Source organism: Peromyscus californicus, unplaced genomic scaffold (assembly GCF_007827085.1).
Source record: "Peromyscus californicus insignis strain IS unplaced genomic scaffold, ASM782708v3 Scaffold_18__1_contigs__length_77618521, whole genome shotgun sequence".
Classification (NCBI taxonomy): Eukaryota; Metazoa; Chordata; class Mammalia; order Rodentia; family Cricetidae; genus Peromyscus; species Peromyscus californicus.
The window spans coordinates 52,928,112-52,951,144 of NW_026294480.1; the positions used below are offsets into that span (position 1 = coordinate 52,928,112).

General features: G+C 43.2%; 1 protein-coding gene across 1 annotated transcript in view; it reads right to left on the bottom strand.

Moving 5' to 3' along the window:
• The window catches only part of Nln (neurolysin), a 101,233-nt gene that overhangs the window by 17,943 nt on the left and 60,257 nt on the right, over nucleotides 1-23,033 (bottom strand). The window contains exons 5-9 of the mRNA XM_052743413.1: nucleotides 22,393-22,495; nucleotides 21,672-21,832; nucleotides 20,039-20,174; nucleotides 16,919-17,285; nucleotides 10,940-11,141 (exon numbers count right to left, since the gene is read on the bottom strand). Of these exons, the coding sequence (XP_052599373.1) occupies nucleotides 10,940-11,141; nucleotides 16,919-17,285; nucleotides 20,039-20,174; nucleotides 21,672-21,832; nucleotides 22,393-22,495 (969 nt within the window). The remainder of the gene's footprint in view (nucleotides 1-10,939; nucleotides 11,142-16,918; nucleotides 17,286-20,038; nucleotides 20,175-21,671; nucleotides 21,833-22,392; nucleotides 22,496-23,033) is intronic.

Consider the following 23,033-nt stretch of genomic DNA (forward strand, 5'->3'; position numbering starts at 1 on the left):
CATTCATTTTTTTCAGGCTACTGTTTTTAATCATCACCCCATACACAGAACACTTGCAAACCGTTAGCAGCTGAGAAGAGTTAGTGCTGACCCCACAGGGTCACATGGGTGAGGCCCTCCTGTCTCCCTGTGCCTGAGTCCTCACACCCCAGCACTCTCCCAGGCTTCATCACCCCGGGGCTCTACAAGGAGGGGACGGGCAGAGGACTGAGCCATGGAGAAGGCAGCAGATGGGGTGCCGAATCAGCAGTGTATAACCATTCTGCTTTTGGCCCAGGGCACAGGCACAGATGTCAAAATGACGGCACATTCTGCCTTCCTCTCTATGCAAAAGCCCGCTTTGCTTGACTTCACATTATAATTGTGCTGATTCTCGATTCTAGAACAGGAGGTCTAAGGGAGCCGCTTCAGCAGGCACTGGGCTTAGGGTACCTCTGTTGACGACGGCCCCTTCCCCCAGATTTGTACAAGGAAAGAGGCAAAGATCCCTAGAAACAGAACATAACATTTTAGGATTACATCCACATTATGGGTAAAACAATCTAATGCAGGATTATAACAGCTAGTACCCAGAGAAAGCTTTCCCGTGGCAGGCATTATGTCTAGCCCTTCCACGAATGATATGATTTAAACCAAGAAGCTCAGGAGACAGTTCAGTTGGTAAAATTTCTGCTGCATAAACACGAGGACCTAAATTTGCTCACCAGCACTGCCAGCATCATAAACAGGCAGGTGTGGTGGTGCATACATTTGTAATCCCAGCAGGTGTGGCGGCACACACACTCGTGATCCTGGCACTTGGGAGGCGAAAAGAGGAGAGTCTTGCTAGCCAGCCTGCCTAACCTAACTGGAGAGTCTCAGGTGTCAGTGAGAAACTGTCTCAAAATAACATGGACGACTACTGAGGAACAATACCAGAGGTTGACCTCTGGCTTCCACACCCAGGTGTACAAATGAGAACTTGCACACACGTGATCATGTCCCCACATTACCGTATGATGTAAGTCCTAGTACTTCTATTGGTGAAATAAGGAAACTGAAGTATAGATAAAATAGCAGAAGTAGGACTTAGAACCAGATGGCCTGAGTCCATAACTTAAAGTCTTAACAAGAATACTCTAGTCTAGTGCATCTTATTGTACAGAAAAACAGAGAAAAGGGTTACATTATGGTATTTCAAAAGTGTCTAAATCTTTTGAAAGGGGGATCTTAAAAAAATAAAAGTCCTTTACCAAATTTATCTTTTATGTGAAGAATTAAAGTGCCCCTTAAGTATGTTCCTGAAGAAAAGGGAATTCCTCCTAAGACTAAACAGGAGGCTGAGGTACACAAGATAAAGCTTTGCAACTGTCTACACTGAACCGGAGATGCTAACGTCACGGCTGTATGAACCAGAGCTTTTAAGCAGATACTAGCAGTGCAAACAAGGGGAAATCATGCCATCAGCTCCCACCACACAGGGCAAAACTGGAAGCTTTGTACATCTTGCTTGTGTGAAGATTTCTAAGTCAGTATTTGCAGATGTGTACATGTAGACACACATACACAAAGACAGAGACAGACGGACAGACTGACATACACATACGCACAATGGGGGCGGGGAGGAAGGGTTTGCTCAATATCCAGGAAAAAGCATGAACAAGTGAGTAACTCATGAGCTGGAGCTAAAACTGGACAAATAAGAGTCAACAGTAATGTCACCAGAGTGGAGAAGAGAAGGCTTATTCTACCCGAGGCCTGCTGTAGTGGGGCAGAGCACGGCCAGTGAACGAACAGAGATCAACAATGTTCTCTACAGAACAAAAGGAAATGTTTGCAAGGAAGGAGTAAAAGCTAAAAATAGCTCGCCTGCTTACCAATTTCCCAAAAGTCAGCCATGCTGCCTCTCGGTGAGCAACATCATTTAGATATTTTTTTTTTTTCACATGAGGACAAAAGAAGCTGACAAAATTCAAAAGCTCAATTTCCAACAAACAACTAAACTCCCAAGCCAAAGGATCCCAGTCAGCATACACAGGGAAATGGAGACTTTGGCTCTGCAGTGATGGGGCCTTGTGCACAGGACTGTGGAGTGGCTAACTGTCACACATTACCAACCACACCACTTCCCAGAATTCCCTCATGTAATTCTCTGTTGTGGAATCATCTTTTTGTACACTGTGAAGATGTGTCACTCGGACTGGTTTAATAAAAAGCTGAATGGCCAATAGCTAGGCAGGATTTTTCAGGGCAGAGAGGACACTGGGAAGAAGGGTAGAGTTGACAGCCAGAAGCAGAAGAAGCAAGACATGTAGGAGGAGAGGTATAAGCCATGAGCCACATGGCAGCACAGAGATGAATAGAAATGGGTTCATTTAAGTTAAAAGAGCTAGCTAGAAACAAGCCTAAGCTATTGGCTGAGCCTCTATAGTTAACAGAAGTCTGTGTCATTATTAGGGAGCTGATGGTCCCAACGAAAGGGTTCGACTACAATTCTCTACATGGTTCTCAGCATAATCAATTTGGGGATGTTGAAAATAATAGTTTGGGAACATGAAAGCTAGCAATGCTCATCTGTCTCTTGGATAAAACTAAGTATTATGCCGCCCCACAAAACAATCCAATGGACAAATTGGAGCATGCCTATTAGAAAGTGTTTTGACCCTAAGAGCTTAAAAAACAAGGTTAGCTTAGATTTCTGTTTGGATAGAGATTTTTGAGAGAAATAGATACCTAAACATGGGATTTTTCTTTTTTTCTTTCTTTTTTTTTTTTTTTTAAGAAAAAGATTTATTTTATATGTGTGGGTGTTTCGCCTGCATGCATGTACATGCACTACATGATGGCTGGAAGAGAGGGTTGTATCTCCTGGAACTGGAGCACATACAAATAAATGGTTGTGAGCTACCGTGTAGGTGAAGGAACTGAACCTGGGTCCTCTATAAGAACACCATTTTTTTTTTTTTAAACCACTGAACCATCTCTCCAGTCCTAAATGAGTCTTTGCTTTACTATCTTCCAAATGAATGATAGAGTGTCTAAAACATATTCCATTATAGACTTAAAAGCTGACACATAGATTACTTTTTTTTTTTTTTTTTTTTTTGATTTTAGGAGACAGGGTTTCTCTGTGTAGCCTTGGCTGTCCTGGAACTTGCTCTGTAGACCAGACTGGCCTCGAACTCAAGAGATCTGCCTGCCTCTGCCTTGCGAGTGCTGGGATTAAAGGCATGTGCCACCACTGCCCAGTGAGATCAACTTCTAAATCTATACACTCAAGTAAAATGACAGAAACTTTACTAAATTTGTTATGTGAGCTTCTGCAACATTTAAAAGGCCAAAGTATTAAGGGTTATTATTGTCTAATTAAGAGACCAGCTCCTTTTACTGGTTACAACTACAGATCATTTTTATGGTAACAAATTCCAAGCCAAAGAAAAGGCAACTCTTGGAATCAGTGAGTGCAGTATGCCTAGGAAAAAGGACAGGCCTCAGGAGAAGTGATCTTGGCTGACCCAAGCGACCCGCTGCTGATTTAATAGCATGTAGTCCATATCCTAACTTTTCTGATCTACCGCAAGTCTCCCGCTAATGGAGAAGTTGATGTAACAAGGCATTAAACAAGTGGCCACTGTCTGTCAGACTTTGCTGTTACTAGACGGCCAAGAGGTCACAGTTTTATCTTCCCATGTATCTGCCCATCACTGGAAAAAATAACAGGAATAAAGGAGACATGAGTCACAGTTCATCTTTGTTACTCTTTACAGCACTCCTGCAGTTCAATAGGTCAGCATCCTACTGTCATCTAAGGACACAGGAAAAACACACAATTCGGAGAAGTCTTGAATGTCATAAATTAAACGCATGGGCTCGCCTTCACACCGCCTATACTGTCTTAACTAGGCACTTATTTAAACTTCTCCTTTTTAGATGAAAACAAATAGAAGTTCCACCTAAACTCAAATGCTGAGGTCAGTGAGTGAGCCTGCTCACCACCCTATGACCCTAATCCAGCACATGCCCAGAGGAAGCAGAGCTCAATGTCTGTCCTGAGGTGTAAGAACACGCTGTGTGGAGAATCGATCTAACTCAGGTAGTTCAAGGACAGTTTTACGTCTTACCTGACCTAGCTTCCAGCCGAAGCTTGTTTCTCTATGTTCTTTGAATATTTAACACTTTATTTGTTTCACTCTCTTGACAGTATTAGGCTTTCAATTTTTGGATTCTTGCCTTTCATGTCTTTGAACTAAATCTTAAAAATTCAAGATATTCTAACTTCTTACTTTGAATTCTATCCTATCATTCTTTGTATATCACACCCAGGGGATAATCCATAATTCTGCTTTTAAAGAAATCATCTGTAGAGCGGTTGTGACGCACACCTTTAATCCCAGCACTCGGGAGGCAGAGGCAGGAGGATCTCTAAATTCGAGGCCAGCCTGGTCTACAGAGTGAGTTACAGGACAGCCAGGACTAAACAGAGAAACCCTGTCTTGAAAAACAAAAAACAAACAACAACAAATCATCTGAGCATTCTTCTTAAAACCAACAACAGCTGGACGGTGGTGGCGCACGCCTTTAATCCCAGCACTCAGGAGGCAGAGGCAGGCAGATCTCTGTGAGTTTGAAGCCAGCCTGGGCTACAGAGTGAGTTCCAGGACAGGCTCCAAAGCTACACAGAGAAACCTTGTCTCGAAAAACCAAACCAAATCAAAACAAAACAGAACAACAAAAATCCTTTCTGTAATTATTAAAAAAAAATGATACCGGGGCTGGAGAGATGGTTCAGTGGCTAAGCAGACTCAATCTTTTTCCAGAAGACCAAACAAAGTTCAGTTCCCAGTACCATGCTGAATGGCTCACAACCACCTTATAGAACTCCAGCTCCAAGGGATCTGATGCCCTCTGCTGGCTTCCACTGGCATCCATACTCATAATGACAGACATAAAAGTAATTTTTTAAAAAGCTAAAAAAGCATATGTAGAAATTATAGTAAACAAAAGAAGCAAATTTCCAAATATTATATACATTCACATTTTGGTTTATGTTATTAGTTAGGATACATTCTACGCTAACATATATGTATACACTTGTATACACATTAAAAAAAAAGAAAACATCACCGGGCAGTGGTGGCGCACGCCTTTAATCCCAGCACTCGGGAGGCAGAGCTAGGCGGATCTCTGTGAGTTCGAGGCCAGCCTGGTCTACAGATTGAGATCCAGGACAGGCACCAAAACTACACAGAGAAACCCTGTCTTGAAAAACCAAAACCAAACCAAACCAAACCAAAACCAAAACCAAAAAACCAAAAACCAAAACCAAACAAAAAAATCTAAACAATAAAAAAAGAGAGGTCCTGAAAGAAATCATGTCTGATTTCTCGGTCACAAACTCTAAAAGTTCATGGGGAAATGTGAAACAAGACACTCACGCTGTGCACTGTTATTGGAAGAACTTCTGATAACTTAGGAGGAAGAAGTCCATCCATGAAGAATCTCTATGTGGGAGAACCAACTCAGACCACATGCCACACCGCTACCTCTAGCGCACTGCTGGAGAGTGCAGAGCAGGCAGCAGATGCCTGGAGAATGCTGGGCTGGCTGCCTTTTGGTCAACTTGTGCTAAGATTCAAGGGCCTTTTCACTTAGAAAGTGGGGAAAATAATGTACGAACCACCTAAGTGAGAGAACTGTGTGGGAACAGTGCTGGGCTAGCGCACACTCAGGAGTTTTGGGCAGCTTTGCCTTCTCTTGTGTGTTTCTAAGGCAGTGGCTTGTTACACAGCTCAAGTGGTCACAAACTCACTAAGTAACCCATGCTGGCTTTGAACTTGTGATCTTTCTGCCTAAGCCTCTGGAGTGCTGGGAGGGAATACAGGTGTATGACCTCACCAGCTCTGTTTTTCTTTTTAGCCTGCCCCATTTCCACCTGTCTTGAGATCAGGTTGTTCTGACCAAACATAGGCTTCCTCCTAGCAATTATATCTTATTGTCATTTAGGAGAATAAAATACCTATGCTTCCTACAACGAATCCTCTACCATCCATCCCCAGTATAGTAAGTAGCTCATGCCTTCTTGCTTCTGGAGTCAAACTTTGAAGTAGTCAGTGATCATCTGAGCAAGGCAAAAGTCCTGGACCTGATACTTCCGATCACTTCTCACACCCTTCCACTCACAGCCCTGGGAATGCCGGCAGCCATGAGCTTTCTTGAATCTAATCAATCAACAGCCAGTCTCCTTATGGCCACTGGCCCACACTTCCTCTTGCTTCCTTCCCCATTTCCTCAATTTTGATCCTAAAAGGATCGAATTACACAAAAAGTTACAAAAATACTAAAAAATATCAAAGAATAAACAAAAATATCCTATTGAAAAATAAAATGCTAGCCGGGCAGTGGTGCCACATGCCTTTAATCCCAGCACTCAGGAGGCAGAGGCAGGCGGATCTCTGTGAGTTCAAGGCCAGCCTGGGCTAGAGATTGAGTACCAGGCCAGCCAGAGCCGCACAGAGAAACCCTGTCTCGAAACCACCCCTGCAAAAGAAAAAGAAATAAAAATAAAGTATTAATACACATGCGACTCTTAGTCTTTTTATGTGCTTTTTAACATATTTAATTTCCCCACCATGCCAGAGACACACTTAAGGGAATTGCTCTTGTCTCCATTTTATTTTATTTTTGTTTTTTTTGAAACAGGGTCTCACTATTTAGCTTTGGGTGTCCTAGAACTCATAATGTAGACAAGGCTGGCCTCGAACTCATAGAGATCCACCTGCCTCTGCCTCCCGAGTGCTGGGATTAAAGGTGTGCAAACACTATGCCAGGCTTGCCTCCATTTTATGAATGAAGAAATGAGTGGGTTTGAAAAGGCCAAATCACATATTTCTTTTTTCTTTCCTTTTTTTGATGGGGAACATGGTATTGAACCTAGCCCTATATATTTTAATCCAATGTTCTGTTCTAACACCAGGGTTCCGCTGACAGGGTCTGTTTCTCTATAGTGGTATGTACTTCAAATATTTAGAAAAGATGAATGCTGTTAGTTGGAAATTTGTCTGACTGTATACATCCCTTTTAATTAAGGCTTTATTGTGATTCTGAAATTTCTTTAAAATAAGTATTTCTTTATAGTTCAAAACTCATTACTGATTTTAATGTACCACCAACAAAGACATCAGCATGAATGAAATCTGGTGAGAAGTATTACTCTTCCATTCTGCAGGAGTTCAAAAGGCCAGGGCTTACAGAGAGTGCGAACCATGAGTCAGGAACAGAGACTGGCGGTGCCTCTCCTGATGGCTATCTTTCAAATTACTGACCTGGTAGTGTAAACACGAGAAAACACGGTGAAACTCAAGTCCCTGACGATGACACAGTAAACCATGAACTAGGGCATCCACATGCCTGAAAACTGGAAGTTCCTGCATACACATTTAAATATTACCGTGACAAGCTCCACTGAGCTCCTCTGGTCATTTACTCTCCAGGCTGTCACAGTGCAGAATCCAAACACTGAGGTGCCATATCTTAAAACCAATCTAGTGCACATGTATGGAAAATTCCGAAGTATTAATGAACATAGAAGTCATGAATCTCATTCAACTGCCATCTGTTTGCGATCAGTACAAAAGGTCTCTAAACTCAAAAGCAGCATAGATCTCTGTGTACAAAAGGTAAAAAGTTTTGGTCACTGGTTCTAGGCATGAATATGTCAGTATTCCAACATTCTAAAATGCTGCCTGTCATCTGAAATGGTAAGAATAGACAAATATATTTTTCAAAGATAATCTCATGAAGAGATGATCAAGCAAAGGACAGCGTCAACACACTCCTCATCAAACGGACAAGTCTGTCCGTGAACGGTTAGCCGAAGGTCGAAGAACTGGAGAACTGATTGCTTTGAGAGATAAGCATGAGGTGGGGAGAGATGACATATTGGCTCAGAGCACTGGGGTTCTTTCCGGAGGACCCAGGTTCAATTTCTGGCCCTCACATGGTGGCTCGCACCTACCTGTAAGTTGAGTTTCAGGGGCTCTAACAGCCTCTCAAATAATAATAAATAAAGACCAACAACTCCAAAGGCAGAGCCTTGCTCATCTGCAGATATACACCTCCTTAGGCACCAGGCACGGCACACAAGAGGCAGACAGATACACATGCAGGCAAAATACCCATACATACAAAATACTAGAGTAGATTAAAAATCAACAGGTAACAAATTACAGATGCAATATCAAGCAGATGTATTTCAGTTATGCACCAGTTTTCAAATGTCATAGGACATCAACAAAGTATTTTTCTTTTTTTCGAGACAGGGTTTCTCTGTGTAGCTTTGCACCTTTCCTGTATCTCACTCTGTAGACCAGGCTGGCCTCGAACTCACAAAGATCCGCCTGCCTCTGCCTCCGGAGTGCTGGGATTAAAGGCGTGTGCCACCACCGGCCGGCTTAACAAAGTATTTTTCAATGCTAACGTGACTTCCTCAAAGGATCAAAAGTAATGCCAAATAATATGAAAACCATACTTGTGGAGAACCACATGGAGAATACAGGGTAAGCACAAGGCACTGATGTGGTAAGAGGACTATGCCTCAAGAGTCTGCGTCAGGAACAATGAAACCCTTTGGAAGACCACTGTCGGTTTAATAAATGTGAGTAAGACACTGAATTCCTTCTTTGTAAAATTGCCAGTCAACATTGGGCAGTAAACTGCTGTATTAGGAGCTCTAAACTTGAGGTTCATCTCCTTTGGGCTGTGTGGGGTGTGGGTATGGGGTGGGGGGAGTCCTGTGAGTTTTTCGAATTCCATCTTACAATTTTCAGAATGTGAGTCTAAGGACACTTTTCTGGAGGAGTACTCAGCTCAAAATAAATAAAACTGTAGAGCTGGCTTGGTGGTTAAAAGCACTTCTAAAGAACCCGGATTTGATTTCCAGCATCCATATGGCAACTCACAACTGTCTGCAACTCCAGTCCCAGGGGATCTGACGGCCTCTTCTGGCCTCCATGGGCATTTTATGCACATGGTATACTTATACACATACAGGCAAAACATCCATATACATCAAAAAATTAAAATAAATGGATGAATAAAGACCAACCACTGCAAAGGCAGAGCCTTCCTTATCTGCAGATACACACCTAGAACTTGGCTGATCTAACAACCCATAATACTGAAGTTAAGGAAGTTACTTTTACTTTTCAAGTTTAATCATACAAGTATCTTAAAGCAGAGCTATCATAATTCAAGAGAGCATAAGGGCATAGAAATGATACTGATAAACATTCAATATTGACAAATACCTGTGGAATTCCAGGGTTGGGAGAACAGACTCTAAAATCATTTAAGAAGTATGAGATTATCCTGAAAGGTTTCTCTTCTTTAGGCTGCATTTGGACTTATACATCTGGACAGACTTCCCTGTATTTCCCTGTATTTATTTAAAATAACAATCCCCCCTCCCCGTATGTTGGGAATTGAACCCAAGGTCATGAGCATGCAAGGAAATATACCTACTTTGAACTGATGATAATCCTCCTGCTTCAGTCCCCTACATGCTGGGATCACAGGTGTGATCAAAACATGTAGCCCTAGACCTTTCTGTTTCTTTCTTTCTTTTTAAAGGAACATATGGAGGCACCAGAATAAATAGACAATATATTGAAAGAATTAGTTTTAAATAATTTATTTCATCTCCTATTGTTGAATATGTGTGTGTGATATGTGACCGTGTGTGATATGTGACCGTGTGTGTATGCTTGAAAAAAAAGTATCAATGAATGCACACAGATTCCAAATTTAGAAAACTGTCTCTTAATTTCTGTTGCCAGTATATTTAAAACATTAAGTGATTACAGATTAATAATGTAAATAATAGTTAAATAGTAATAAGTTTTTAACATAAACCAAAAATAGTTTGGAATTAGCTAAATGGGTAAATGTAGTGCACTCAGTTGAAAATAAATGCTTCTATTTTTTATACTTGTAGTGGAACCCAGGGCCTTAAGATAAACATAGTTTTTGGTTGTGAATATAGTGCAGTGGTATAGTGCTTGCCTGGCATAATCATGAAGCCCTAGATTTAACCAACAGCCCTGAAAAAAACAAAGAAAAAAAGAAGGGAAAAACAAAGAACAACAAAAACAAAGCCAAAAATCACTCCTGTGGCCCGAGGAGACAGGCGGATCAGTTGGACTGAGGACTTGAGTTCAAAGCCCAGAATCTGCTCTAAAAACAGCTCTGGTGGTGGTACCTGTTTGCAGGTGGGTCCTTGGGGGTTGCTGGCCAGCCTGACTCACCTAACCAGTGAGCCCCAGGTCTTAGCGAGAGACCCTGTCTTCCAAAAACAAGGTGGACGGTTCCTGAAAAACATTACATGCTGACCTCTGGCCTCCAAACACATGAACACACACACACACACACACACACACACACACACACACACCCCAGTCACTTTTCATTTCAATCTACTGCACATATCTTTCTCCTGGAGAAGTTTTCTACACAGTCATTTATTTTTTCGTGATAGGCTCTCATGAAGCCCAAGGTGGCCTGGAACTTGTTATGTAGCCAAGGCTGGTCTTGAGCTCCTGATCTTCCTGACTCTTTCCCAAGTGCTGGGTTACAATTAGCATGCCACCACACCCAGCTCTGCATGGCTGTATTACTTGTGATTTTCATTTGAGGCTTGAAAAGGGAGGTATCCCCAAGCAGTGGTAGAAAAGGAACAAAGGTTCGAGGTGGCTAGAAGACGCTGTTCCTCCACGAGCAGATCTTCTACAAGATCGTTCATCAGTGGACTAACCTTCAAGTGAGAACACAGTGTGAGAGGAAAGAAAACTGTGTCTCTGCAGGCTTACCACATGTTCAGCTTGTGAAAAAATCAGGCAAAGAGAGAAACCTGAGAGCAGCCAAGATGTAAGAAACAATGGGTGGGTTTGCCATGCAAACTGCTCACCTGCGCACAAATCTGATGCATGACGTGACCGAACTCATGGAAGAAAGTCCGCACCTCATCGTGTCTCAGGAGAGAAGGCCTGCCTGCTACGGGCTGTGAGAAGTTCACTACCAGGGCGGCCACAGACATCATCCGGCTGCCATCGGGAAGAAGGCAGCCTGGCTGAAGACCAAAGCAGGCGGCATGGTTGTATTTTCCTTCCCTGGGAGACAGGAACAAAGAACAGTGACATGGACACTCTTCTTTAGCAAAACATGTCATGGCCTCTTCTAGGCATTAAGTGATACTCGACACCAGAAGATACATTTCCATGTTTAGTTCACCTTTTAGAACACAGAATGCTTCGCCCTGCAGAGAAAGTCAAATAAAACAATGACCCAGCCTTCTAGGATTTTGCTTGTTTTAGCTTAATCTTTAAATTTGTATATATTTTTTCTGTATCAGTGTTTTTCTTGGTCCCCTGTATTGCCTCCCCCTCACATCGATGCCATTCAAAGAAAAGAAATAATTTTGGTTACTCTTCGGATGCATAAAATCGGGTAGGGAATTGTTCCCATCTTGATTCCATCGTGGACATCCTCGACTCCATTCTGAGAGTTCCAGCTTTTCTGAACCCATCAGAGGACTGCTGTGGAAGAGCAATCAAGAAGCCCACAATCTAGCACAGGTATCTCCAAGGAAAGAGGAGAGGAGGCTCTCCCAGACCCCCACAACTTAAGTTAGGGCAGACACTGGACACCACAGGAAGAGGAAATTTCACCCAACCATTAAAGGTCAGTGCTGGAGTAGACAAAATGCGGGACCACAGGACTGTGCCCAAGGGAAAAGCATCATCATCATCTACAGTATCAGAAAAGGGATGGGGATGGGCATACACGCCTGAGACAGCATCAGTTGGGGAAAGGGTGTGAAGCATCATTTAGATGCTTTTTCATTTGTCTCTTACAGACCAAGGGCCTTAATATCCCCAGGAAGGAAGAGATCTTGCTGTTAGAGCAGCCATGCAAACCCAAAGCTCTTGGGGAACAGAACAGGAAAAAAAGTCTCTGCGGGCGGAAATACATATGCTTGGACTTACAGCTGTAGATGAGGCAGGACCACTGACCAGGCCCTACTCCTAAAACAAAGGACACAGAAGCTACCCTGATTAAGGCTGCTGCTGGCCAGGTGTGGTGGCACACACATGTGATCCCAAGTATCCAGTAGGCTCACACAGAAGGATCAAGAGTTTGAGTTCACTCTGGGGTACTTAGAGATACCCTGTCTCAGGAAAAGGAGAGGAACGAAAACCAGAAACAACAAAGGACAGGCTGACGCTGGATCAGAGCAAATAGAGATTTCCCACCCCCTAAGCAGGCTAATAACAGCCAGTAACAAGTCATGGCAGCTCACTGTTTTTAGAGCGCTTGGATGAAGACCTGCTCTGAGGAACTGCACAGAGACGCAGTGAGAAGTGGAAGAGACTCATGAAAAACTTGGGCAAATCAATTCTAAACACGATCTAAAACAAGGGGAAGCCGGGCAGTGGTGGTGCATACCTTTAATTCCAACACTGGAGGCTAGCCTGTTCTACAGAGCGAGATCCAGGACAGGCACCAAAACTACACAGAGAAACCCTGTCTTGAAAAGTCAACCAACCAACCAACCAACCAACCAACCAACCAACCAACCAACCAACCAACCAAACAAATAGAACAAGGGTAAGTCTGCAGCATGTGGAGGTTAATCAAGGCAGTGGTTAGGCTCTGGAACCTAAGTGACTACGAAATGAACCAAAACCCCATATGAAAGGCCTAGCAAGAGTAAATGTGGGGCCAATTTTAGGCATAAAATTATTAACCTTACTCTTCACTGTCCTATTCACATGCCAGGCTTTAAGTCAACCCGCGAGAAATACAAAGACGCAAAGCAACAAGGGACTCATATTCACACAGAGAACTACGACTACATTTGAAATAACAAAGTAACCAGACTAAGAAGCCAGAAGGTTTGGATGCTAGGTGCGGTCAGGTGGATAAGTTCGGCAGAGTTGGAAACTATAAGACAGACTCATGGGAGCACGGTGGCTCATGTCTGTATTTCTAGCACTCTGGGTATCGAATGAGCCAATCGGTATGCCTGGAAAGCTCTCATGGAGTGAAATGGAAATGTGTAAACAGGGAAATAGAGGAACACGAGCCTGCATATCCCGTTATCTTGTGTAGTCTTTGTATTTGTATAGTATCATATACTATAATATACTGTCTGTACTTGATGAGAGTGTAAAATGAGTATCAACGTGCTGCAGAAGCAATAGCTAAATTCTCCCCCCAAAGAAAATCTTAGAATTTAAAAGTTTTCATCATAAAATTAAAGATCTGCTAATTTTTAAATTCTCAGAAAGGCTTTAATCTTCTTTCCTTTTTACTTATATTTAAGTTTACTTCCATTATTTATGGGTATGTGTAGGCCATGTGTTGAGACTCCAGGACCTGGTTGTGAGCTGCCTGATGTGGGTGCTGGGAACGGAACTCTGGTCCTACGGAAGAGTGGTAAGTGCTCTTAACACCTACACATCTCTCTTGGCCCCGTTCTTTTCTTTTTGTTGAGATTTTATTATTTTTATTTTATGAGTGTTTACCTGCATGCTGTGCCCATGGGGCCAGAAGAGGGTGTTGGGTCCCCTGGGACTGGAGTTATAGATGGTTGTGAGCAGCCAAGTGGGAGGGAATTGAACCTAGGTCCTCTGTAAGAGCAGCTAGTGCTCTTAACTGCTGACCATCTCCAGCCCTTGCTCTTTCCTTTTTAAAAATAAAATTGAGGCTGGGCGTGTTGGCATATGCCTTTAAACCCAGTCAGTACTCAAGAGGCAGAGGCAGGAGGATCTCTGTGAGTTTGAGGCCAGCCTGGTCTACATAGTTAGTTTCAGGACAGCTACACAGAAAAACTCTGTCTTGAAACAACCCCCAAACAAAATAAAACAAACAAAACTCAATGTAATTAATTTAAAAATTACTTTTATTCTGAGATTATCCATTTTCTTATTGTGTTTATAAAGCAATAGAGACTAAAGTCCTTACCTAGCAGTTTTATTTTTTTATTTTTTTTGATTTTTCAAGACAGGGTTTCTCTGTGTAGCTTTGCGCCTTTTCCTGGAACTCACTTGGTAGTCCAGGCTGGCCTCGAACTCACAGAGATCCGCCTGGCTCTGCCTCCCGAGTGCTGGGATTAAAGGCGTGTGCCACCACCGCCCGGCCGCAGTTTTACATTGAAATCATAAGATTTTGTTTGAGAATCTTAGTATTTGATAAATAAAAATAAAATGTGAGGGGGCTGGAGAGATGGCTCAGAGGTTAAGAGCACTGGCTGTTCTTCCAGAGGTCCTGAGTTCAATTCCCAGCAACTACATGGTGGCTCACAACCATCTGGTGCCCTCTTCTGGCATGAAGGCATACATGCAGATAGAACACTGTATACATAATAAATAAATAATTCTTAAAAATAAAATGTGATTAAAAAAGAAAAATACAAGTCTTTAAAGAATCTACTCTGAATTTTGTTCCAGAGACAGACAAATAAAACAGTTCATCTATATTTTACCTTGTTGTGGAATGTCTGTACACTGTGAATATGTGTTGCTATGATTGGTTAATAAAGAAGTTGCTCTGGCCTATGGTGAGTCAGGTCATAGCCAGGCAGGAAATCCAAGGAGAGAGAATGGAAAGAGAAAGGCGGAGTCTGAAGAGATGCCAGCCCGCCGGCCAAGGAGCAACATGCCAGCAGACTGGTAAAGCCATGGAACATGTGGCAAAACATAGATTAATAGAAATGGGTTAATTTAAGATATAAGAGCTAGCTAGCAAGAGGCCTGCCATAGACCATACAGTTTGCAAATAATATTAAGCCTCTAGGTGGGAGGCTGCAGCACCTCAGGGCTGGGTGGGGCCGGAGAAAACTTTCGACTACATTACCTTTATGCAAAGACTGTGACGGAAAATGAGTATGAGCTAGGTCACTGTCCTCACAAAAGATCACTCCGTGTTCTCTAGAACGTTTCTGGTAGCAATGACCAATCTCCAAATATGAAACAAAGCAAGCATACGGCGGATACACAGGATGGGAGGACTCTGTCCTGGGAAGTGAGTTTGGAGACAGGCATAGGACACTGCAATGTTGAAAGATTTCCTGTTTTAAATCTTATCGTGTGTGTGTGTGTGTGTGTGTGTGTGTGTGTGTGTGTGTGTGTGTGTTGTGTACATGTGCACATGCCAAAGCTCTTGTGTGGAGGCCAGACAACTCTCAGGAGCCAGTCTTCTGCTACCTTGTGGGATCCTGGAATGAAACTCAGGTTGTCAGGCCTGAGTTTAAGCACTTTTTTTGTTTGTTTGTTTTGTTTGTTTGTTTTTTCGAAACAGGGTTTCTCTATGTAGTTTTGAAGCCTTTCCTGGAACTCACTCTGTAGCCCAGGCTGGCCTCGAACTCACAGAGATCCACCTTTAATCTCATCTTAATCCGATCTTTAATCCCAGTGCTGGGATCAAAGGCGTGCGCCGCCGCCGCCGCCGCCGCCGCCGCCGCCGCCACCACCACCGCCACCACCACCGCCGCCCGGCAGTTTAAGCACTTTTACCCACTAATCTATCTTGCTAGCCCAAAGGATTACCCTCTTCGGTATTCGAATAAAACTGTATTTGACACATGTGTATGTGTGCACGTGTGTATGTATGTACAGGTGTATGTGCACGCTCCATATGTGTGAGGAGGTCAGAGGGCAGCTCGCAGCAGTCAGCTGTCTCCTTTCACTGGGGCTTCTGGGAACTGAGCTCATGTTCTCGGTCTTGGGGGCAAGCACCTTCACCCACTGCACCACCACCGGCCCTCCTGATGCTTTCTCTAAAAGCCTGAGTGCTGAAGGACACCTGTGCCACCAAATGGATCACAATTCGGCCTCCTTCTGAGCATCCAGGGCCAGTGGACTACACACCTAAGCTTTGCTCAAGGGGGATTGCCATAATTCTCTTTGGTCTATTTAGTAAAATGGGTTAGTTACTACAAAAAGTTGTGTTTGTTCTAGAAAGCAGCCTAAGGAGAAAAAGATCCGAATCTTTTATGTCCAAGGAAACGTGGCGTTTATAGTTACACACTTCAAACAATAATATTTGAAATTTTATTCCTGATTAAATGGTTAGAAAATGTGCATATATAGTGCTTAGTGCAAAAACAATCTTGTTAAGGGCTCTGAAGAATGAACATCTCAAGGAGGGTGTGTCAGTCAAGTGTTTGGACTCCTCAGATTAACAGCAAGGGCTTTGCTATTTCTACTATACTGTGCTGTGCTCACAAAGACTGAGGAGGGCAGACAGACTTCAGAGGACTGGCAGATTACCTAGCTAACAAATACTCTGGAGGAAATTTTAAATTAAGTAAATACAGTAGGTGATGATGGTGGTGGTAGCTAATGCTTTTTCAAAACTTATTATTTGGGCTAGGGAGCTGGCTCAGATATTCTCTCTGACACACACACACACACACACACACACACACACACACACACACACACACACACACACACACACACAAATTTGTTTTTGGTTTTGGTTTTTCCAAGACAGGATTTCTTTGTGTAGCTTTGAAGCCTGTCCTGGAACTCACTGAGATCCACCTGCCTCTCCCTCCTAAGTGCTGGGATTAAAGGCATGCGCCACCATGCCCCGCTGTGTTTTTTAGATTTTAAAGAACTCAACTACGTGCTGTGCAGTCTTCTTCTAAATGCTATGAATGTAACCAATCAACTGAATCTTTACAATAATCCACAAAACTGGTGCTACAAGTATTCCCATCATTCAGGAAACATCACAGAAAAACCGAATAACTTGTCTAGTGAGGGACGAAGGCAGACTTTCTGGCTTCGGGGCCTACACTTTAACCCGTATACTAAGCATCACATGGGGGGAATATGCAAGGGTGGAGTCTGGTCGCTTCTAACAGCAAGTCCAGTACCTTGGATAGAGGTCCAGGTAGAACTGCCCCAGCACTTCTCCAGTAGCTTTATCCTTCACACTGTAGAGTGAAACGCTCTTATTCCAAACGTGAGCGTCCACCACTTGCTCAAATGACAGTCCCAACAACTCCTGGTAGATGCTCAGCAAGCCTTCCGTGACCACCTCGATGGGAAAGTATTCCTTGAGGAACTCCTGGTCCACTGAGTACTTGAGCTCCTCGGTCTGTGTCATGTAGTAATGGAGATCCCATGCATTGATTTTTCCGTCGTACTCAAATCCTCGCTCTTCACATTCCTTCTTCTTCAAGTTCAAAATAAACTCCCGTTCTGCTTCACCCAGGGGTTTTAATTTCTGGCTTAAATCATCTGTGAGGGAAACAGCAGAGTTAGTGATGTGTCCGTGGGACAAGCCCATTCACATGTACTGCTGGTTTTGTGCATGATCAGTCGGAGGAAACCATGATGAGGAAAGAGACTGATGGGGCAGAGCGCCCTCCAGAGTGATCTCATTGGTAACTCTTTCCCCCGTCCTTCACACCACCAAAACCCAGCCGCAGTTACCTTCCAATGTCAACAATGGCGAAGCTTACCTCAAGAACTCTGACCCAGGAATATTACAGTTCAGAACAAAGCAAAGGAAAAACTAAGCTTGAGTGCTTATTCCTCAGCAAGGCTATGCTCCTAAAACAACACCTCCTGTGACCTGCAGGCAACAACATCTAAAACTGCTCTGCACATTTGACCATGGGTCTGGCCTGCCTTCCCCAGGCCCATTCTGGGATTTATGGAGGAGGAGGAAGAGGATTTGGATAGCAGTTCTAGATTTCAGCTGAAGAAATTGCTGGTCACTACAATTGAATACTGAAGTCAAATTCTGATTATTTGCTTTAAAAAACGGACTGAACAAGCTCTTTTGTATTTCTTTTCACAACTTGTTAACTACGTGAAGATAAAGATATGCTTGGGTCTGTGTTGGACATGGGTTAGAGGAGGCCCAAAGATTTGTGAGATGGTGGCAGCCGCCCAAAGAATGCTGTGAAGAAAGAGAGCTGGGCCACCCTCCTGGGAACATGCCTCAGACCTCACAGCAGTTACCATCTCTGCTCTTTCCATCAAGTGGAGGCTCTGGGGAAAGGCCTCCATCCTACCATTTCTGTGCTTCTGCCATTCATGAGGCCTTCTGCTCCTACCCAAGGTAGTTACTTCCAGTGTCTCACAAATGCACAAGTGAATTGTAGGCTGTCACTGGTGGGGTACCTGTGATCGGTTGTACACGATTCCAGCACATACACAAGTGAACCATGACACCACTATTGAGAAACAGCGGTGGAGTAAATCTGGGGCTAAAAGCTGATTTCTTAACCTATTTTATCATTTTATTTTGATTCTTTAGTTTATTGAGACAGGGTCTATAAACAGTCTTATTAAATAAGAAACACAGAGCCAAATATGGAGTTAGAAGCCCAAGAGGTCAGAGCACTAGCGAAGAGCCAAGACCACCTTATCTTACCACTCGCTGCTATCCTTCCCCTAAGAGAGAGACCTTCTTCCTGTGTCCTGTCTTTTTATTGCTTTCCTGTTCTGCCTTCTCATTGGCTCTAAACCCAGCCACATGACTTCCTCATTACTGCCTATCTATACAGACCTCCTGGTCTCTATGGTTGGTACTGGGATTAAAGGCATGTGTCACCACGCTTGGCTGTGTCCTTGACCACACAGAGACTCTGCCTGCCATGTGATCTGATTAAAGGCGTGGGCTACCACCACCTGACTTCTATTCCCGGCTCACTAATGACCTCTGATCTCCAGGCAAACTTTATTTATTAACATACAAATAAAATCATATTTCAGCATAATTAAAATATCACCACAAGAGTCTCACACCGTAGCTCTCTGACATGGTACTTGTTACATAACCCAATTGGCTTCGAATTCATGGCATCCTCCTGGCTCAGTCTCCTGACTACTTGGATTACAGGTGTGTACTACCATGACCAGTTTTAATTCATTATTAATCAGTTCCAACTTAATGTTAATAAACGACTATCAAAGGTAAATTCTTTTGACATTTTGTCAAAGGAGAATAAAGTAATTTTAACAGCATTTTAAAGTTGGTGTTAGGTGTGGTAGTATGTGCTTTTAACCCCAGTACTTAGGAGGCAGGGCATACATTTGTGTACACTATGCATGCATCTGTGCTTACATGTGTGTGGGCACATGTGTGGAAGCCCAGAGCTGACTCTACACTTTATTGAAGCAGGGTCTCTCAAGTGAACCCTTGCTTGTTAACTGGCTGGCCTGGCCAGCCTGCTCGCCCTACGGATGCCCTGCCTCTGCCCACTGAGTATGGGGTCACAGGTGGCCACCATGCTTGCCTGGCTTTTACAGGGATGTAGGTTCCAGTCCTCATTTTTATGTAGTAGGCACTGTGTTCACTGACCCATCTCCCTGGACCAGAAACCTTAGCTCTTACTGTTTTCTCTTTGAGACTGGGTCTCACTGTGTAGCTGAGGCTGGCTTAGAACTCATGATGCAGACCAAGCTGGCCTTGAACTCACAGAGATCTGTTGGCATGCTAGGATTAAAGGCAGGGCCACCAGGCCTAGGTGATCTTACTTAAAAAGAGAAAGAAAAAGATGTATGAAAAAGACTTAAAATGAATGTGACTACAGTAATTAGGTAATTAGATGTACTCTATAGTACCTTTATATATTAAAAAGTGGACTTTGGAGGGTGAAGTGCCAGTTTTTTTATTTAGGTATGCTCTGTTTTCATTTTTACCATACCCTCAGCTTCTTTCATACATATATCAGTAGTCACTGCACAGTTTCAAAGACCTAGTGGCAGTGAGTAAAGGCAATGAACTAACAGTCCTGTGAGCCCATTCCCACTATGTGTAAACATAGAGTCACCGTCCCAGTAGATAAGAGATAGCAGCCCCAAGAGCTGTGAGTTCATCAAGGGAAGAGCTGAGAACACCCTTCTCCTGACACTAGGATTCCAAAGGCAGCCTAGGTGCCTGGCTGAGGCCGATGTTAAGGTGGTAGAATGCAGTAAGATGTCACAGGGCAAAGGAAACAAAAACCACACAACTGACCCTTGATAAACAAAGGACTGACCTAGAAAGGCTGCCACGTGGCTTGTGCTCTTTGCAGTGTTTAGTTCAAGGACAAAGTCAGCATGGGTGTTATAGCCGAGAAGTCTGGCCACTTGTGCGCGCAGTGGAAGGAGCTGTTGCAGAATCTCAGTGTTTTCCTAGTAACAGGAACAACAGAAACAGAAGAAAAGAATCAACTGGACGCAAAGCACTAAACAGTCACTGCATGAGTGAGGAGGCTGTGACACGGTCGGATAGTTTTAGACCATCGGAACTACTGTTTCCATTTCAGCACTGAGAGAATCTGAAAATGTGGTATGTTACTCCTGAAATAATTTATAACATTTACACTTCAGAGACAGCTGTAAGCTCTTCATAAACTCTAAGGTACTATAAACTATTTATTACCAAGGACATGCAAAATATTGTGGCTATTTGGTTCCTAACCTAACCCTTGTATTTCAAACTGGCACCAGTAGGACTCTATCTAGCAATCCCTTAAGACACGGCCATGGAAGGAAACAGTCAAGAAAGAACCCCCTATAAGCTAATGTAGGGGGCACGGAATACAACTGGTAAAGGACTTCTTGCCAAATTATTTTTGAAAATTTCTATATATCTCCCATGTTCCTGTTCCTCCTCGTCTTGTTTTTCAAAACAAGGTCGCACCAGGCAGGTATCCTTGGCTGGCCTGAGCTTGCTCTATGTACCAGGCTGGCCTCAAACTCAGGGAGTCATCTGCTTCTCTGGGCTTAGGAGTGTGCACTACTACACCTGGCTTGTCCTGGCCTTTTTTTCAAGAGTGTCTTCGCTCTGATGTGATTATTCTGTTCCTATTCCAGCACTGGGTGTGGGTTGGGGGTGAGAGGGCTAATGACGTGTCTTTCCTTTTGTAGGCTGCTACATCATGAGAAACTCAAATGGGGAAAACTGGATGGCAGAGCCCAATGTCTGAGCCCAAGACAATAAATGGACGACTGGGGCTTGACACACGGTCTATGAAAGACAAGACATTCATGGTTACTTGGGTAGCCAGGACTCTGGTGAGCTGGGTAGTTGATTCAGAATCAATTTTAATTCCGTCCTTTCAAAATAAAACTCCGAGCCTAGCAAACAGTTGTCAACCAAAGACTACAGCCTCCCTTGTAGCTAGATATGACTACATGGAGAGTCTGAGTTAACGGGTAGGACTGGAGTTGATGGGTGCTATCTGTACGTTGTTTTTTTTTTTTTCTCTTAAGTTTAAAAAAAAGTTTCTTGAGACAGTGTTTTAAAGATGTGTGATCTATACTTTCTCCATTCTTCCCAACAGGCTGACGAATAGTAATTTCCAGAATCTACCTTGGTAGTTACTTGTTAAGGAGGGAGAGATGCTTTACCAGCTTTGGACTTCAAATGCAGAAAATGAATACAACTTCTTGTTTGTTTCTATCTCTTCTATTTTCACTACAACAGTCTAGTTTGTGGCATGCCAACAAGCTGACAATGAAGAAATGAAAAGACTGGAAGTTTTGTAGGTGTGTGGAATTAGTCAACGCAATGCACATGCAAACAGGAACATCAGTTAATGAGCTGACTTCGAGATTGGCAAAATGAAGTATCTATCCTTTCCTTAAGATCTTCAGTTAGGATCAAAATAAAGACATTCATGGTACCTGTCTGCACCTGGTATGAAAAGCCATCTCCATCTTCCTTCTTGTTTCAGGGACACAACATTTCTTCATGACAGGAAAATAGTGGGGATACTTCAAGGTCACCTTGTACTTCTCACCATCTGTTTTTTCTAAACTCTCAATGAAGTCATCAGGAAGAGCACCTGCAAAAAGTCATTTTCTCATGCATCAATCTCCCACATATACAGGCTTACTGAGCATGGGCACAGTGCTTTCAGGCAGCTCGAGGGACCTGGTGTGGTGCCTGAAATCCAAGTGAGAGGACAATTGTACAGTCTTATTTGTCCTGTATTGGAATGGGGGAAGCAGTGATGGGCCAGGTGGCTGGGAGACGACAGTTTCAAACAGGAAACTGTTTCAGGGCACCTGTGCAGATGGTATTTGAACAGGCAAAATTAAGCCGAAAAAATAAAAGACCCCAGAGTAAGAGACTAGTTTACAGTGTGGGAGACATGGAGAGGCAGAAAAACTGTCAAGGCTTGAAGGCTGATAATAAACACCAGTGTAAGTTACCAAGAAAGATGAACCACGGGGGGGCTGGGAATCAAACCTGGGTCCTCGGCAAGAGTAGCCAGAGCTCTTAACTGTTGACCATGACTCCAGCCCTGATACTAGACAATTTTTAAAAGAATTCTTTGGATTTTAATTTAGGTTGGAATCTGCAAGGTGATATAATCTAATGTAGCAAACATCAGAATTTTACCAAGTTCAGCCTTGGAAAATACGAGGAAAGTATCATCCTCATTGAGGTTTTTATTGAAGTCAATGCATAGCTCACTCATTCTTTTCTTCATTGATTTGATTTCCTAAAAGGAAGGAAGACAGACAGGGCATTAACAATGAAAAAAACCTTTCATTTTCATTGCTATCGGCCAACATGTTTCAATTATACATGAAGTCAGGATTCTGTCTTCTCTCAGAAGTCCTTTCTTAGAAATGCACCCTGCAAAAAAGCTGCTGTCAGTCAGTCTGTCTACTACTGCCGAAATACTTTGCTCAACACTGTCTTAGAACACACCCATCACTCCCCCAATCTTCCCCCTTCCCATTCTACAGCAGCCACATAGTTCAAATAGGACCTGATAGTGAACATTCTAGGATTGTGCCATCTGTACCAACTAGGTCACTGTACCATCTTCCTGCAGTAATGACTGATTCCATGCCTGGCACCCCTCTAACAATTCTGTAAAAGCAATGGGTAGGAGATCCAAGGCGATGATAGAGAACCGCAAGAAAAAAATGTAAAATAATCTCATTCTTCTGACAAAGCTGGGTAACGCAATCTACTGGACACAAAGTAGTTCTCAAAGTGGGACTTTGGTAAAGGATCTGCTGTGGGGAACT